The sequence below is a fragment of the Paramisgurnus dabryanus genome, chromosome 11, assembly GCF_030506205.2.
Source record: "Paramisgurnus dabryanus chromosome 11, PD_genome_1.1, whole genome shotgun sequence".
Classification (NCBI taxonomy): Eukaryota; Metazoa; Chordata; class Actinopteri; order Cypriniformes; family Cobitidae; genus Paramisgurnus; species Paramisgurnus dabryanus.
In genome coordinates, this window is record NC_133347.1 from 3,886,438 (window position 1) to 3,903,157 (window position 16,720).

General features: G+C 39.5%; 1 protein-coding gene across 4 annotated transcripts in view; it reads right to left on the reverse strand.

Annotated features, from left to right (window-relative positions):
- The window catches only part of fgd1 (FYVE, RhoGEF and PH domain containing 1), a 61,474-nt gene that overhangs the window by 14,208 nt on the left and 30,546 nt on the right, over positions 1–16,720 (reverse strand). Inside the window, exons 1-6 of one of the 4 annotated variants that reach the window (XM_065270254.2) lie at positions 15,099–15,522; positions 4,714–4,872; positions 2,431–2,617; positions 1,323–2,001; positions 1,000–1,238; positions 769–925 (exon numbers count right to left, since the gene is read on the reverse strand). In XM_065270254.2, the coding sequence (XP_065126326.2) occupies positions 769–925; positions 1,000–1,238; positions 1,323–2,001; positions 2,431–2,617; positions 4,714–4,872; positions 15,099–15,156 (1,479 nt within the window). In that variant the 5' untranslated portion in view covers positions 15,157–15,522. Of the gene's footprint in view, positions 1–768; positions 926–999; positions 1,239–1,322; positions 2,002–2,430; positions 2,618–4,713; positions 4,927–15,098; positions 15,523–16,720 lie in introns of those variants that run through there. The other 3 variants (XM_065270253.2, XM_065270252.2, XM_065270251.2) reach the window with 3 other exon arrangements.

Below are 16,720 nucleotides of genomic sequence, written 5' to 3' on the forward strand. Positions count from 1 at the left end.
AACTCCGTGTATGTTTTGATATCCATTCTGAATAACAAAATTCCTTTACAAAAATGCGATTATTTTAGCCTTTTGCTCAAAATTTTGTCTTTTTTAAGAAACCTGCCCATGTTTGAGAGGTGATAAAAAGAGAACAAATGAAGATAGGTTAAAACTTTTTGTTTGAAAGCAGAGGGTCTGTTCTTGCATTTGATTATATATTTATTAGTGCTGGGCAAAGATTAATTGCGATCAATCGCATACGAAATAAAAGTTAATTTTTAAATAATATAAGTGTGTGTGCAATTATTATGTATATTTAAACACACACACATACATATATACATTTCAGACATTTTTATTTATATATAATTTTTAAAAATGTATTCATAATATAGAATATATAAAAATATAAATAAATATATGTTAATGTTTTTTTAAATACATACATGAATGTACTGTATGTGTATAATTACACACAGCACTAATATATTTATATGTTTATATATTTATAGAAGAAGATCTTCCTTGAAGGCATTTTGTGAAACATTTTTGAAAATCACAAAAATGCTGGCGATAAACTTTTTTAAAAAGGAGTGATCGATCTGGTTATATCCAATATTTTTGTTTGAATCCTTCGGTCCATTCACTATTCATTCAAAGACTTGAGCTCTGTTCTAAACAATTGTAAGGTGGCATCCTATTTGTGCCCAAGACATTTTAAGATACCCCATTTTATGGGCAATGCTATACCCATTTGAAAGCTTGCTGCATATAACAGCGTGTTACCTGTATGTTATGAACGATGGCTTTAAACTGAGCGCTACGCTGCATCCAGCTGTTGACCAGCTCCATTGCCCTGTCGAAATTCTTCACATACTCTCCATACATCTTCAGGAAAGGGGCCAGCTTCTGTAGGATGTCCCCGATGCGAGGGTTCAGATCCCTGAGGGCAGAGGTCAAGTTTAGCACAACTCTACCTTACAAATTTCAGACATCTCCTGATATTCGTCTTCTCACCATTCCTCCATGCGTTTCTCCAATGCAGGCAGCAGGAACTGCTGGTGGAAGCAGTAGATGGAGCAGATGTTGGAGAAGATGCCCATGACCACCTCACAAGGGATGGAGCCACGTGCTCGGGCTTCTTCCATGAGCTGAGCGCAGAACACCTGGTCCAGAAGATGCAGTCTGGACACGTAAGCCTTCTCGGTGTGAAGGAGCTCATTGGCTATATTAAAAACCCGCTGCTGGACTGACAACTGGAACGAAGAAAACAGCTGCTGTGTCTCATTTCGAAGGTAACAATGGTTGGTTTTCTGAAAAATATATACCAACAGGCTTACCTCTGTTGAGTCTTGTCTTTCAGTTTTAGGAAGAGGTTGCAAGGCCATAGGGTTCATCTCACTTTCATCTCCGCTTCCTTCTTCCAAATCACTGTCTCCTTCCGAGTCCCTGCTACCCTCCGCGCCACCGGCTCCCTCACCTCCAGGCCCCTCCGCATACCCACAGGAGAGACCGGGCACCGGACTGCACGGGTACATCTCTCTTTCGTGCCCGACCCGATCTTCATCCCCAACGAAACATAATTCTTCGCTGTGCGAGGGTGAACTGATGCTGTCAATACCGCTATCCCTATTGGCCAGCTTCCCATCCATCTGGGACGTCGGGAGGGACAAGCGTTCCGAGGGGATTTCTGATTGGTTGGCAGTCAGGTCCCTCATTTCCACAGCGTCCAGCAGTTTATCAGAAGCACCGTAGCCTGATTCCATAGAGAGACGCTTTTCTGAACACGACGGTCCGAGTTCGCTGTCGTCCTCTTCGGTGCCGTCCACCTCTTCCTCCTCCTTTTCGATTTTCTCCGACTCTTCCTCAGGTAAGGGCGGAGTCTCCAGAGACGTGCAGGGCAGGATGAACTCTGAGGGCGGAGGGCTAAGTGCTCGAGCAGCATCCTGCGATTCAGGGACTCGAGGGGTACACATCACTCCGCCCCCTGTGATGTCTGGTACCACAATGATCTGCTCCCTAAAAAATGAACATAAATTAAAATTAACACAGGCAATATATACAGAACTACTCAGTATTTTTACCTCTGTTGAACAGTAAACATTACTAAGGTTGTATTAGTAAATGCATTAGCTAGCATGACCTAACAATGAGCAATCTAGCATTATTTTTAGAATTTATTAATCTTTAAGAATTTTGTAAAGCTACATGTTTTGAATTTCATTCATATTTTTGACTGAATTTGATCATCCTTAATCTAAGTAGGATTACATTTCTCTTTCTTTAAAAAGAAACCTAGCAAATATAGATTTCCTAGCAATGAAATGTTACCTCTAATCAAACTAAGATATCATTACTCGAAAGCATTACATCAGATCTGATTCTAGCTATAAATCATACAAAAGGACCACAATGCCCATCAATCGTCCATCTGCCCGCGTCTCTCACCTCTCAAACTTCTCGATAAGCGAGAGAACACAAGCGGGGGAGGAGCTTCCCTCTGCCCTCGGTAAGGTGGCGCGTGATTGGCGGGGATCAGCGGGGAGTGGGCGGCAGGGTGGTGGAGGGAGGGGCTTGTCTGGGGGGCGTGGTCGTCGAGCGGTCTGCTGCTGTAGATGAGGTGGTTTCGGGGGCACTGAGTGAGACAAAATCAATACGGAAATCAATACAGCGAGAGTGATGGATAATCACATGACTGCAACAAAGACAGACATGAATGTTACAATAAAACAACAACCTTTATTGGGTACATACATACATAATTATTCAAAATCACACATAACACAGAAAACATTAAATTATTAGTATAAAGGTAATTTACAATAACCAACCGTGACCTTCATTACACCCCATGTTTCAACCCATGGTAAAATATATGGATGAACCCAATTGTTGGTTTTAAAGGAACACACCGACGTTTTGGGACTTTAGCTTATTCACTGTATCCCACAGAGTTAGTTAAGTCCATACATACTTTTTTCATCTCCGTGCATACTGTAACTCTGTCGCACCAACCGCTAGCCTAACTTAAAACAAAGATCAGGGTTCCCACACCTTAGTTAACTTCAAATTCAAGGACCTTTCAAGGACTTTCCAGGTGCAAATCCTCCTCAAGTTCATGGACTAAATGCGGGGACACATTTCAAGTGAGAGCAAGGTTACATCGTATCACCTTTTAAGATACATTGTTACTGTTTCCTTTTGAGGGAACTCGCGCTGTGTCACTGCGGTGACACTTTGGAGACGCCTCCAGGGGTAAGTGCGTCTGAATGTGTATATCAAATACGACCAATGGTGAGGCTTAACGACAAAGACAGGGTGATGCGGGATCCAGGAAGTATATCGCTATCTGAAATATTGCCAAAGACGGCATTACAGGGACGCAGGAAGTATGGCAAGGGAGACGCAGCGTCTCGTTCCCTTCTCAGGGAACAACAGTTACATACGTAACCCGAGACGTTTTCATGTGTCAAACACAACTATGCACAAAAGCATTTTGGTATGAATCAACATTCACATACAGAAGATATAAGCATTTAAAGTGAACAGTTTAGCACGTGTGCTTAAAAGTCTAGAATTTTTATGATATTATCCTACACTACACAGGGAATAATATGGAATTTTTTCCAGAAAACTTCTTGCATAAAATAGATTCAAGCACTTTCAATGACCTGTATCTATGTATGTATATTTTCAAAACTTCCCAGGGCCTTGAATTTTTTTACCCAGATTCACAAACTTTCAAGGATTTCAAGGACTGTGGGAACCCTGAAAACCCACTGGAAGTGAATGGCTCCAGCTAGCATACTGCTCCCAATAAGTGACAAAATAACGCCAACATTTTCCTATTTATATGTTGTGATTTGTATAGTCACAGCGTGTACAAATAACAAGGTGATATGAGAGACAGCCATCTTTTAACCGTATACATACTGGGGACTATATTCTCAGAAGGCAAAGCACTGCTACTTGGGCGGAGATGGCTGTGGTAACAAATCAAAACATATAAAAAGGGAAATGTTGGCGTTATTTTGTCACTTATTGGGAGCAGTATGCTAGCTGGAGCCATTTACTTCCAGTCTTTGTGCTAAGCTAGGCTAGCAGTGGGTGCGACAAACAGAGTTACGGCATGCACAGAGATGAAAAAGGTATGGACTTATCTAACTCTGGGGGATACGGTGAATAACCTAAAGTCCCCAAAAGTCGAGGTGTTCTTTTAAATGAATCTATGCTTGGATCCACAATTCAGTTCGGCAACGCATGACGTCACCCATTAAAAGTAAACGAGAAGCGTTAATGCTTTAAACCCATGTGAATGTACCGTTATATATCTATGTATACACAAAAGACTTACAATTACCAAAATGACCATAGTAAAATAATTGTTAATCCAAAAATGCCGTCTCTTGTAGTTATAAACCTACCTCATCATCCATTAAACAGAACTACTCAATGCTTCTTTAATATAAATTCTTTTTTTTTTGTTAATTATGAAAATTGCCTGTGAACACCGATATAAAAATATAATTTATTCATAATACAGCATTTTAAGTGGTCTTCGCTTGTGTAAACTCTGCATATTGACAGCGTTGTGATGTTAAAATTTAAAAAAAATCTACGAAGACACATTTACATTTTTACTACATCGTTGTTGTAAAAAAACGTAGTCTCATGAAATCAAACATCATTATCTCCTGACTGAACCTGACATTAAATACATACAGAACATACCTTGAGGTTTTGGCCCAGGTAAAGGTGGTCGTGTTTTAGGGGGAAGCGGGGGGACATCTTGTGGCCCATTTTCACTTGTGCCATTGCATTGCTGTGATTCCAGGGGTCCGGGGTCCGAGCAGAGTCGCTGTGGGGTCTCGTGGGCTCCGAGGCAGGGGCCTGGCTCAAGGGATAGACTCTTGGTTAGGAGCTGTGGACTGGACACGGACGGGCCTGACAGAAAGAGGGAGTGCAGGCTCATTTTCATTTAGAGAATTTGAAGGATATGAGATAAAACCATGCTTATGTAAGCAAGCATGGATAACAATATCTTCAAATCAAACTAATGTGCATTTGACTTTACAAATTTTAAGTTGAATGTAATTAAAATGAGTCAAAATTGAATTTGTGATTTAGATTTAGTTTCCGATTCGGTGGATATAAACATCACTCTCTCTTTCATAGCCAGAGCTTATTAATGAAACTAAAGCACTGTACACAATATAGCGAGTCACAATAACAGTCCAAAATCAATGCCAAGCGCTAAAGCCGAAAGAAAAAATGTTTCTGGAGAGTAAATAAAAAACAGTTTCTCACCAGTTGGACAGTAACTTTATTAGAAACTGTGTTGTACACTATTACATGGTTTAAATTAAATTATAAAAACAATAATTCAACCCCGGCTCCTGTACGTGTCATAAAATCAAAAACAAATCTACTAAAAGAAACATCTGTTTCAAGACAAACCTTATTTACTGCATCTCTCTACTGTACAAAATGATAAACATCTTGCCGATTATGAGCAGACAAAAAATGCAAAAACGTCTGGTCCGAGTTATTCACAGCTAGCAAACATTATTCACCTGTTTTGGGCAGATGTGATAAATAAGTTCATGTTACCATTATGCAAAAAGACTCATTGTAATTACGATCATCTCAGACAGTAAACGCTTTAAGAATCGACATGAGAGAAGAAACAAGACAGCCGAATTCAATTCAGTCTAATTTAATGGAGCCGCTTGGGCGTAATGGATTACAGCTCGGCTGACTGAAGCGTCTATAACCGGAAAGAGTAAACGTACGGTTTCACGTACAGTAAATCACCGTCTCTATGTGATTATCTACATTCAAAGTGATCAGTCAAATGTCAGGTTTAAATGACACATTAAGTCTAGCTGACAATCTCAACCCAACATTGAAGTTTATGAAAGACTTCTGAATGAATGTGGGAGGCGTTGAGCTCCGTGTTGGGCTCTTGTGTATTAAGTAGGTCAGTGTGTTAAAGAGCCCGTGTCTACTGCATCTATTTGCCTGTTCAGCTTTCCTATCACAGATCAAGTGATCAAGTTATTTATATACAGTAGAGATGACATAAAATTCAAACAATAAATATGATTTAAATATAGACAATGGCTTGGATATGTAAATAAGCAACCAGATTTTTTTATAAAGTGCCAAGGACGGGTCATATGGTGGGCAGACAACCCGTCTAGATTTAAAAAAGCCTTCCTATCCCATACAAAGACCTAATTGGTTCCATACGATGACACTCATACCAGCTTGTGCAGGCCGGGGTCTGAAATGACTTCCACATGTTTTAGAAAAATTACTAATAGGTGAAGAAAGGATAGCGGGGGAAGAAACCAAAGTTATTCTGGCCGCAGATTTGGACTTGCGTACGTTGTTTTCGCTATGTGCTCTGTATGGAAAGGGAATTAAATAAATAAAATACAGTATATGTGTAAAAAAAGCAAGCACATATAATTCAGTGAAGATTTTTCGCTGTGTAATTGCAAATTATAAGGTATATGCTGTTTTTAAAGCGCTATTTGGGTCATGTACATAGATATGCGTATTTTTCATTGATATGCGTATAACTTTTAAACAACTGTTTGCAGTTAGTATTACTAATATACACCTTAAAGAAAATTTTTATGCTTGTTTAACTCTTTTCCTGCCAGCGTTTTATTTATTATAATTTTTTATCTCTCACAGAAATACTCTTTAATTTTCAATACAGGACAAAAATCAGCAAATGAATGCGCATGCCTTTACTATTTTCTCTACGTAATGCTTAGTACATAAATGATTCTATTGATAGAAAATATAAAAATATGCACATAATTTACAGATAATTTACATAATATCCTTAACTCTTTCGCCGCCATTGACGAGATATCTCGTCAATCAAGAGAAAACGCTTCCCCGCCAATGACGAGTTTTTCCGTCTTTCCGCAATACCGCTATTATCCACTAGGTGGCACCCTTCCGCAACTTTTTCAACCCGGAAGTATTGCCCTATGGCAAGCGGCTGCATGTCCGTGTCTGTTTTAAAGATCGCTCTGAATGGGATCTCTATGAAAAGTCCGTCACAAAAATGGAATTATCTCTACTTTTTGCTCAATATGTGGTGTTTTTGCAGAAACCTACCCATATTCAAAAGCTGATTACAAAAAAACCACTGAAGGAAGGATGAAACGTTTTTTTTTTGGTTTGAAAGCAGAGGGTCTGTTCTTTCATTTGGTATATTGTATGTTTATATATTTAAAGAAGAACATTTTCTGGAAGGCATTAAACTTTGGTGAAAATCATGAAAAACGCTGGCGCTGGCTGGCAACTTTTTTTTTTAAAACGCTGGCGGTGAAAGAGTTAACTTAGTGAATTTCTTCATTCGATCTTATTACTGACTAGAATTTTTTTTTTAAAGTTGCAAAAATCTGAACTTTGGCGGAAAACTGCGCCGCGTTAACCAATCAGGAGCTTGCTCTAGTATTGACGTGATTACAGGAAGTGAGCGGAGTCCCAGAAGCCCTTCCCATGACGTGAATTTCCGCGTGAAGGTCTCGATGACTAGAATTTCACGCGCGGCTTTCACGCACGAATGAAGCGAGTGAACTCAAAATGTTCCAGCGTCCAACTACGGGCGGTAGACGCGAATTTGACACCTCAAACACGTCTGGTGTGTGAACCCACAGTTAGGAAGATTTTTCCTTAGAGTAGAAGTCACAAGCATCACTGCACGCGACAGCTTTGTTATATAACAAGAATCAACAATGGCACAACGAAAGAAGTGTGTTTGTGGAAGTAAAGCGAAGAAAAGCTTATTCAGCTCTCTAAGTAACCCTGTCTTAAGGCAACAGTCGATGCAGTTTATTTATTTCTGGACAGCAATGTAATTGCAAATGAATTTATGTTTGTTACCTGCATTTTAGAGACGACTGCTTTACAAACAAGGCCGAGTTAAACACCGAATTTGCCAATTGTTTACAACTGAGTGATAAAGCAGTCCCAACGTTAAAAGACCTCGAAACTACAGGCGGTAAGTAAATCAAAATCAAAAAAATGTGTTTTGTTTGCAATCGGAGCATGAGTGCATATAATGTAAACAACACAAACATATAGCTGTGCTGTACTTGATAGATATGTATAAAGGCTAGATGTCTCGCTCGCGCTGCTGGCCAATTGAGTGGAACATCCGCATTTGGCGGCCATCTTACCACAGGCAGCTCGCTCACTCGTAGCATTGAGTTTAATGGTGCAAGTACTTTTAAATTACCATAACTTGCTCAATTTTCTACCGATTATCAAATGGTTTGGTTTGTTATAAACGGCAAAGATGTACCTACGACACTGCATACTTATACAAAAAAATTTAAAAAATCTTGAAACATGTAAAAGCATCAAGAATTATAGCCACGTTAATAACGTTTGTAAGAAACCTAACCATTTGAAAATTGGTAGAAAATTAAGCAAGTTATGGTTATTTAAAAGTACCTGCACCATTAAAACTCAGTGCTACGAGTGAGCGAGCTGCCTGTGGTAAGATGGCCGCCAGGTGATGACGTATCTATACATATCTATGCTGTACTCTCCCACCGTATGCTTCCAAAAGTTCAGCCTTTTTCTAAAAATAAAAAAAAACGGAAAGGCTGTTCTGTCTTTTATAAAGACATTTTGGACATATGACGGATGAAATACTACTCAGTAGATACCCAAGATTAACATTAGATTGGCAGAAACTGTGTGTGTTATGTGATCTATAATATATATATATATATATATATATATATATATATATATATATATATATATGTGTATATATGTGATGATTGACTTTACAAACACCAATAATGACAAAAAACTCATTCTGAAGAGAAAATGTGAACTGTACTATTACTATTAAATTTTAAGACAGACTTTTTCCATAGTCAACAAATAGGAGACCACAAAACAAAACCTTTCCACTGTTTTACAGACACAAAACCTAAAGTCAACTGAGAGGGCACAGCATCATTAGAAAATCCTCTCTCTCTCTCTCTCTCTCTCTCTCTCTCTCTCTCTCTCTCTCTCTCTCTCTCTCTCTCTCTCTCTCTCTCGCTCTCTCTCTCTCCTCAAAACAACAACAATCATCCACATTATAGAAATCTATGCACGCTACAGAAGGTCATCAAAAATAATCTTTTACAGACATATGCCTCATATCGACAGCTTTTAAAAAGTTTCCTCTGACCGACTGAATTTTCATGCCCTATTTCTTCTGAAGAAACAGACCAGGGGGAGGGTTGAGGGTCACAAAGATAAAGCTGAGACTAAAGATAAAAATATGCAGTTCTGCTCTTCTCTTCGATTCACAAGAATAATCCCTGAACTGCTTTGGTTGCAGAAACAGTACATGCAAAAAAGAATACTCTTAAATGTTTGGGTGCACTATTCCTTTACATATCTCCTGTTAAGCTCTCGTGACAGAGGTCTGTAAGCATATTCTGAATTACCCATCATTCAATAGCACATCTGCCTCACCAGCTTCCTTAACAAAAGGATCGAAGGGCCGGATTTACTATTGACTGTAGTAGTTTGCATTTCAATACCAAGACCCGTGGGTTTGGTCAATAAATTGGCAAGAAAGATTTCCAATCATTAATCAAAGCCTGAGGCAAATCTATGCATTTATTCAGCAAGTCAGAGCTATTTTGGAAACAGAAGAAAAACAAACAAGAGCGAATGATCTTCAAGGTCAAATGTTGATTGTGGAAGATACTAAAGGACAGACACGCTTCTAATTATTTTCCTAAGCGGCACTGCGAGGCTCATAAAAAATGAGCTGAGGTATATACGATGGAGACAGATGGGGGTCTCGCACGGCAGGTACTGAGACCCAGCGGACCTGGATTTGACAACCTCTGCAGAAATCTTCACTTCTTGAATCTGATCTGTCAAAATATCATCTCCAGTACATCTTTGCAATTCAGAAAGCACAAAATGCACAAACATGCTTTTATCTGAACGATGATGCACTTTCCAGCTGTTCAGCACATATTCACTGGCAGCTTTGGCTTTCCACACGAGGGATCCGATCAGAATTTAAACCAGGAATCATGTGGCTTTCTTCTCAGCTACATACCGACTGCTTGGTGCGGCTATTAAATCAAATCTACACTAAAGAGTCCAAACATCATGAGATACAAATAACAGTGAAAATATTTCTCATCACACCCTGAAGGCTTGACTCATTGATTTGTGATACTGGACTGAATAAACAAACTTTCTATTGATGTATGGTTTGTTATGATACAACTATTTGAAAATCTGAGGGTGCAAAACAATCAAAACATTGAGAAATCGCCTTTAAAGTCCAAAATAAAGTCCTTAGCAATGTACATCCTTAATAATAAATACATTTTTTATATATTTATAGTAGGACATTTACAAAATATCTTTATGGAACTTGATCTTTACTTAAAGGTGACATAGAATGATTGAACGGGGTATTTATCCTTGTTCTGTGATGTGACATGTAGACAATTTTTTTTTGCTTGGGTCTGTAATGCCTTAGCAGCTTCCTAAAAACCTCTCTCAGATAGCTCTATTAGGATGGGGGATTTTAAACAAGTGGTTTTGCACCTATTTGGCTCCCCCTACTGGCTTAACTTGCAATCTCATTACTGATTGGCTGACTTGGCTGCCACTCAAAAAATGTAGCCAATTATTTTAAAGTGGAGGGGCAGTGACATGCCTGCGATGTCATAAGTATCAGTTTTTCATATTGGGCCATTTTCTGGCTGACATTTCTAAAAGAGGAATTTCTATGAGACTGAGATGTTTAGCATGTTTAGCACTTTTTGTATGTTCGTGAATGCGGGTAGACTACCATTATTCAACAAAGACAAGGTAAAAATGGTTTTTCATTCTCGGTCCCCTTTAAAATCCTAATGATATAAAATCAATAATTTTAACCCATACAATGTATTGTTGGCTATTGCTACAAATATACACAAGCGACTGGTTTTGTGGTCCAGGGTTAAGGTCTCGGCGGGTCCACTCAGATCCAAAAACCAGAGGTCCGACCCAAGCAGGTTTGGGTCTTACTGTGGGTTCACACCAGATGCGAGTTCAACGATTTTGTCGCGAGTAGATTACATACAAAGTCAATGCAAAGACACGATCAGACGTGTCCTCGCATGGGGCAATGCGAATGACGCAATATGGGCACCGAATGACGCAATATCGTGCAAAAAATTTGCATGACACAAAGTTAAATCCTGGAAGTAATCTAGAGTGAGTAACGCGATGCCCCGCGTTTGGTGTGTACTTAGCATTATGCTGTGTTCACAGCAGCCGCGGTAAAGGCGTCAAGCGCAAGTGATTTCAATCTTAAGTCAATGTGAAGACACGCTGACGTACGTCTGGAGGTCTTGCGGCGCGAATTTAGTTTGTGCAAATTGAGCGTTGCCACGGGAAACACGTGGGTTGAAATTTTTTAAATTTGGTGGAAAAACGCGCCGCGTTAAAGGGACACTTCACCCATTTGAATTAAGCCTTGTATAGTTAGAAGAACCCCAGTAATGTTTTTGAATGGTCATGCATCATTTCCTCTGAGACAGGAGAAATACAGATTTCAGTGTTGCACTTCCTTCTTTCAATGATGTAAAACTCATCATTTTGCATCATTGAAAGAAGGAAGTGCAATGTCTTTGTTGAGGGAGTGAGACTACAAACACCCCTTTTCTTGGTCAAATAGGCACCAAATTCTAAATGTATGTTACATTTCGACTACAAATATGACACACTTTCAATAAAGATGAATGTTTCTACGGGTGAAATGCTCCTTTAACCAATCAGGAGCTTGCTCTAGTAGTGACGTGATTACAGTCGCAGAGGCCCCTCCCATGAAGCGAATTTCCGCATGAATGTCGCGATGACTAGATTTTCAGGCGCGATACGCGCAAATGAAGCAAAAAAAACCTCAAAATGACACGGAAGACACGAATTTGACACCTTAAATGTGGCTGGTGTGAACCCACATTGAAAGTTTCAAGTGTGCCTCGAACACGTGTCGGATATAATATCAGTGGCATCGGGTAATTAAAAGTGAGTGTGTTTTTGCCAAACGGACCCGAGAAAACCAAAACCACCTCGCGTGTGTGCATCAAGTCCTTTTCCAACCCCTCCTCTGTTTGCCAAGAGCGCTTGCGAAATGACTGGCGGTAGGTAAATTTTTTGTTAAGACAGATCTGTTAATCAATTTTGAATGCGCATTTTAGTGGTTACCTTGGTGTCGTCGTCAGATAACATTGGAAAATAAATAAAGCAGTGGCCTAAATTGGTTGCGAGGCCACCAGGGTTTATTCTGTCTGACACATCGGTGCCATTTACATTCGGGTCCAGCCGGGTAAAAAAATAATTGCCACCGGTTTGGCTTGGACTTGGGTCAAATTTTCTCGGGTTTGTCTCGGGTTGGGTCTTTCTTTAAAAAATTTTTTTTTTATATATGTAGGTTGGGTTTGGGTTATAAGTAGGGTGGCCATTTGTGCCAGTTCCGCTGGACACGTCCCGAACATGTTTTCAGGTTCGTTCTCCGGAAGTCGCGTTGGTCAACCGCATACGTCATCAAGGTTTAATATTTCGGGTTTAATTACAGAAAAGCAACCGTTACATTTCAAGGTAAGAATGAAACTACAATGATTGTATGTCTTAAAAGAAATAAATATACATTTTCTAATGTATTTTAACTGAAATGTGAGAACCTCGATGACGTATGCGGTCGAGCAACGCGACTTCCGGAGAACGAACCCGAAAACATGTTCGGGACGTGTCCGGCGGAACTGGCACGAATGGCCACCCTAGTTATAAGTGATTCTGGTAATTTCTTTGGACACGAGAACACCTCTAGTCAAGGGTCACATGTTTGTAGAAGATGTCTTTATTGAGATTTGACCAAATATTTAAAAACACATACCAAAAAACAAAAAACCCTTTCCCACAGGCAGGATAAAAAATACAATAAATAAAAATTTTATAAATAAAGTACAGATCAAGGGTCACATTTTCATACAATTTGGTGATGGCATTTTGCCTAGGAAATGACACATAAAACGACTCTAATATGTCATGTTTTCTGATTGATTTTTAGTATCAAATGATCAACATTTGAATGTTTTTGTTAAGAAGCATTATTGGTATTATTTCCAGAGTGATGTAAGATGAGACGATACCATCTTTCTTTATCGATATACTGTCTCTGTTCTGTTTTAATAATGGTGATTGTGACATCTCACATGAGGCTTTGAGTAAACATGTATTCCACTTTGTAGGAAATACCGAGAACGCATACCAGCATCTAAAAAAATGCATAAAAAACAAATATGTTGGACACCGTCATCCTTAAGTTACAAAAACATCTACAGTCGGTATCCCAGTGCCCTGTCAGATGACTCGAGATCAATATGTTGTTTGGAAAGCTTTGCTGATTCAACTATCTGTGTTGACTTTTCATGAATATTTCATAAACAGACAAATATAGAACGAGAAGCAGTCGCTCAGAAAAACATCACAGGCCCAACCTTTTATCTCATTACAACACACAGGAAACATAAAGGGTTACGGCAAACACGTGGCTGCTGTGGCCATGGAAAAACACTCCAATGAAAACAAACTTTTCCTCTTTGATAATATCTATTCACATGTGAGCTGATGGATGTGTTGAAAACAGGCTATTTATATCTGCATCGGGACAAGACATTCAACACATTGTCACCACATGAGCGACGCCTCAAAGAAGATACACTTTCATACAGATAGTGAAGATGATGGCTGAGATGACACTGCATTACATGTGATGTGCAAAACCCTGTTTTCAAAAAGACATCACGCCAATTTTTAGCTAGATGCTGCAACATAAAAGCATGCTGAAATACTAAAGTGAGGGTGGTTAATAACGTCATATTGTCACCCGTCACTGCAGTGGCACCCTTTTAAGAGTGCATATCAGTACCTCAAAGGTACATACTGGTATCAAATGTATACATATCTGAATGGTACATATATTATGACCTTTTAAAAGGTTACTGTACCATTCCAGTACGATTTTTTTGGAGAGTGCACCAGTAAAGCATCTGTCCCCCCGAATTCTGCATTTATGGGCCATGCCAGACCTAAACCAGCAGAACACCACTTTACACATCTGTCAGTCTTTCCTTTTGTATAGATAAGCAAATAAACGCAAATATATTGCATTGATGAGGGCCTATTATTTCACAGGGAATCAACTTGCGATGCTCTTTTATAGATGGCTTTAAAAAGATGCACCTGAATGTAGCGCATTCATTTCCAAAATGCAGCACTCATCGCTGAAATTGATAGTGTAGTCATTCAAACACACCCACTGTCGATAGATGACAGATAGCAGGCATTGTTTTGATGCATCATCCAGTGCCTCTTGATGTTTAAAATAGCAGATTGTCAGCTCATCCGACACAGTATCCACACCTACCACATCTCACATTACCTAACGGTGTTTGTATACCATTGCAAGAGCAAGTAGCCGTCAAAAAGCATGCATACTTCAAATACAAAGCTTGATGATTGCAATAGTAGTACTCTGTACACACACACACACACATATGAATCTACATGGCAGCTGCATTGCATGTCTCCCTGCATCCCTGTGCAGCAGGCAGCGATGCACCAGCTTGCAAAATGTATGTGAAGCCCCAGCACCACTGCACAGACACACCGACCAATTAAAAATGTGCATGCAGACGTGATTTATCATGTGCATGACAAGATTTATGTTACAGGCGGATGGCATTCATTTTAAGACTACTGCATGTAACACACACCTCCTCAAAATTTAACCCTTTACACATTTTATGACAAAGCATGCTTGCATTAATTTCACGTCACTGCAGGTTATTGGCAAAAAGAAGCCAGCTGGTGTATGTCTCTCATTTACATACTGACATACTGAACTATTGAACATGCATGTGTAATATTGATGTGTGATCTGTATCGTGCAGGCAATGAGCAAAATACACATGACAGAATCCCACAGTGCACGCATTGGTTTTAAAACACCTTGATACGTCGAAACAGAAAGGGAATTTTAAAGGTTTAAAACAGCTTCTTACCCCGGAGCACACTGGTTTTATCCATATACATCGCGCAGCAAAATACAAAACCGGTCATGAAAATACAAAACGGGAGACACAATCGTCCCCAATTGCTCCAAGGACGAAATAAATATCAAGCCGACCAAATTTAAACGCGATCCCAGTTGATCTTTCACCGGTAATCCGTCGAAGACACGAGGAGTATCCGGGCTCTCCGCGCGCAAAAGCGCATCTCCAAGGCAGCGCGCGTTAATGCGCAAAAAATCAAGTTCGCGACGCGCAAACTAAACCAAAGCCCACATTTTGGAGGTTTTACACGGTTGTGCCATGATGACACCGAAAATGCGGATCTAATGGGGAGATAAAATCCACCCGTGCGCCCCCCCGCCCCTCTTCTGACCGGCCTGATGCCACAGACAGCAGCAGGATCGCATACGATACGAGCCTGGTCCTCCCCCAGACCCCCTCCTCTCCCCATCAGCTCCACTGGTCTCAGCTCTGTTGCCTTGACAACAGTTTAAAGGGCTTAGTTTGGACTGCGTGTATGTTGTGATACAGCTAATATTACCATTTGAAGCACAAATGCCTCTGTTATTGAGTTATTTTACGAATATTCATTTGTGCAAATGCTTTTATGCAAAAATCCAATTGTATTTATTCAGCATTGCAGATATTCCCTGGGAATCAAACCCATGACCTTGGCATGTTTAGCTATGTTGAACTACAGGTTTATGATTTACCAAATGCCATGCAAATAATACTACGGTGCAACATGTCTAAAAACATGCATTATTATGGTATGTCCGCAAAAGGCTCACAATATATGTTGCATTTTCCAATGTACCATTAAATACAGTTATACTTCTATCATTTCACAATGTGCATCATTGCAAAGACACTTTACAGGTGGAAAATCCAAGAAAATAGGTTAAAGTATAGTACTATAGTTTAACAAATTAGTTTGTACTAACATTTACAATATGGGATGTCCAATAAAATTATCTAATATTATCATGATTAATACAAATGGTAAATATGCACAAGCATTATTACATTTACATTTATACATTTGGCCCCAAAGCAACTTACAGTGCATATAGATTTCATCAGTATGTACGGTACTGTATGTGTTCCCTGGGATTAAACCCATGACCTTTGCCATGCTAACACAATGGGAGTGAACTATACAGGAAACAGTGAATTGCACCGCAACTGCATGCTAAAATAATAAATGGATGTGAAAATGTTTATCTTTAGATTTTTTTATTGCTAACTTTTATGATGATTTAATTGTACAGACCTAAAATTAGGGATGCACCGATACGGATACTGGTATCGGCCTCGATACCTCATTTTCTAAAGTACTCGTACTCGTTAAAAGTCCCCCGATACCTGGAATCGATACCACGGTCTGAGAAATGTCTATGTTTGAGCGGCGTGTAAGGGGTTAATGCCTCTTGTGTTGTCCAAAGAGGCAGAGTTTACAACAAACTGGAAAACTAGTCCTTTGTTTTTTTGTTAAATTATATGACTAAAGCTGTTACATGTAAATTTAAATCATGTTTTTTTATTAAGTACTCGGTATCGGTATCGGCAAGTACTGAAATGCAAGTACTCGTACTCGTACTCGTATTCCAAAA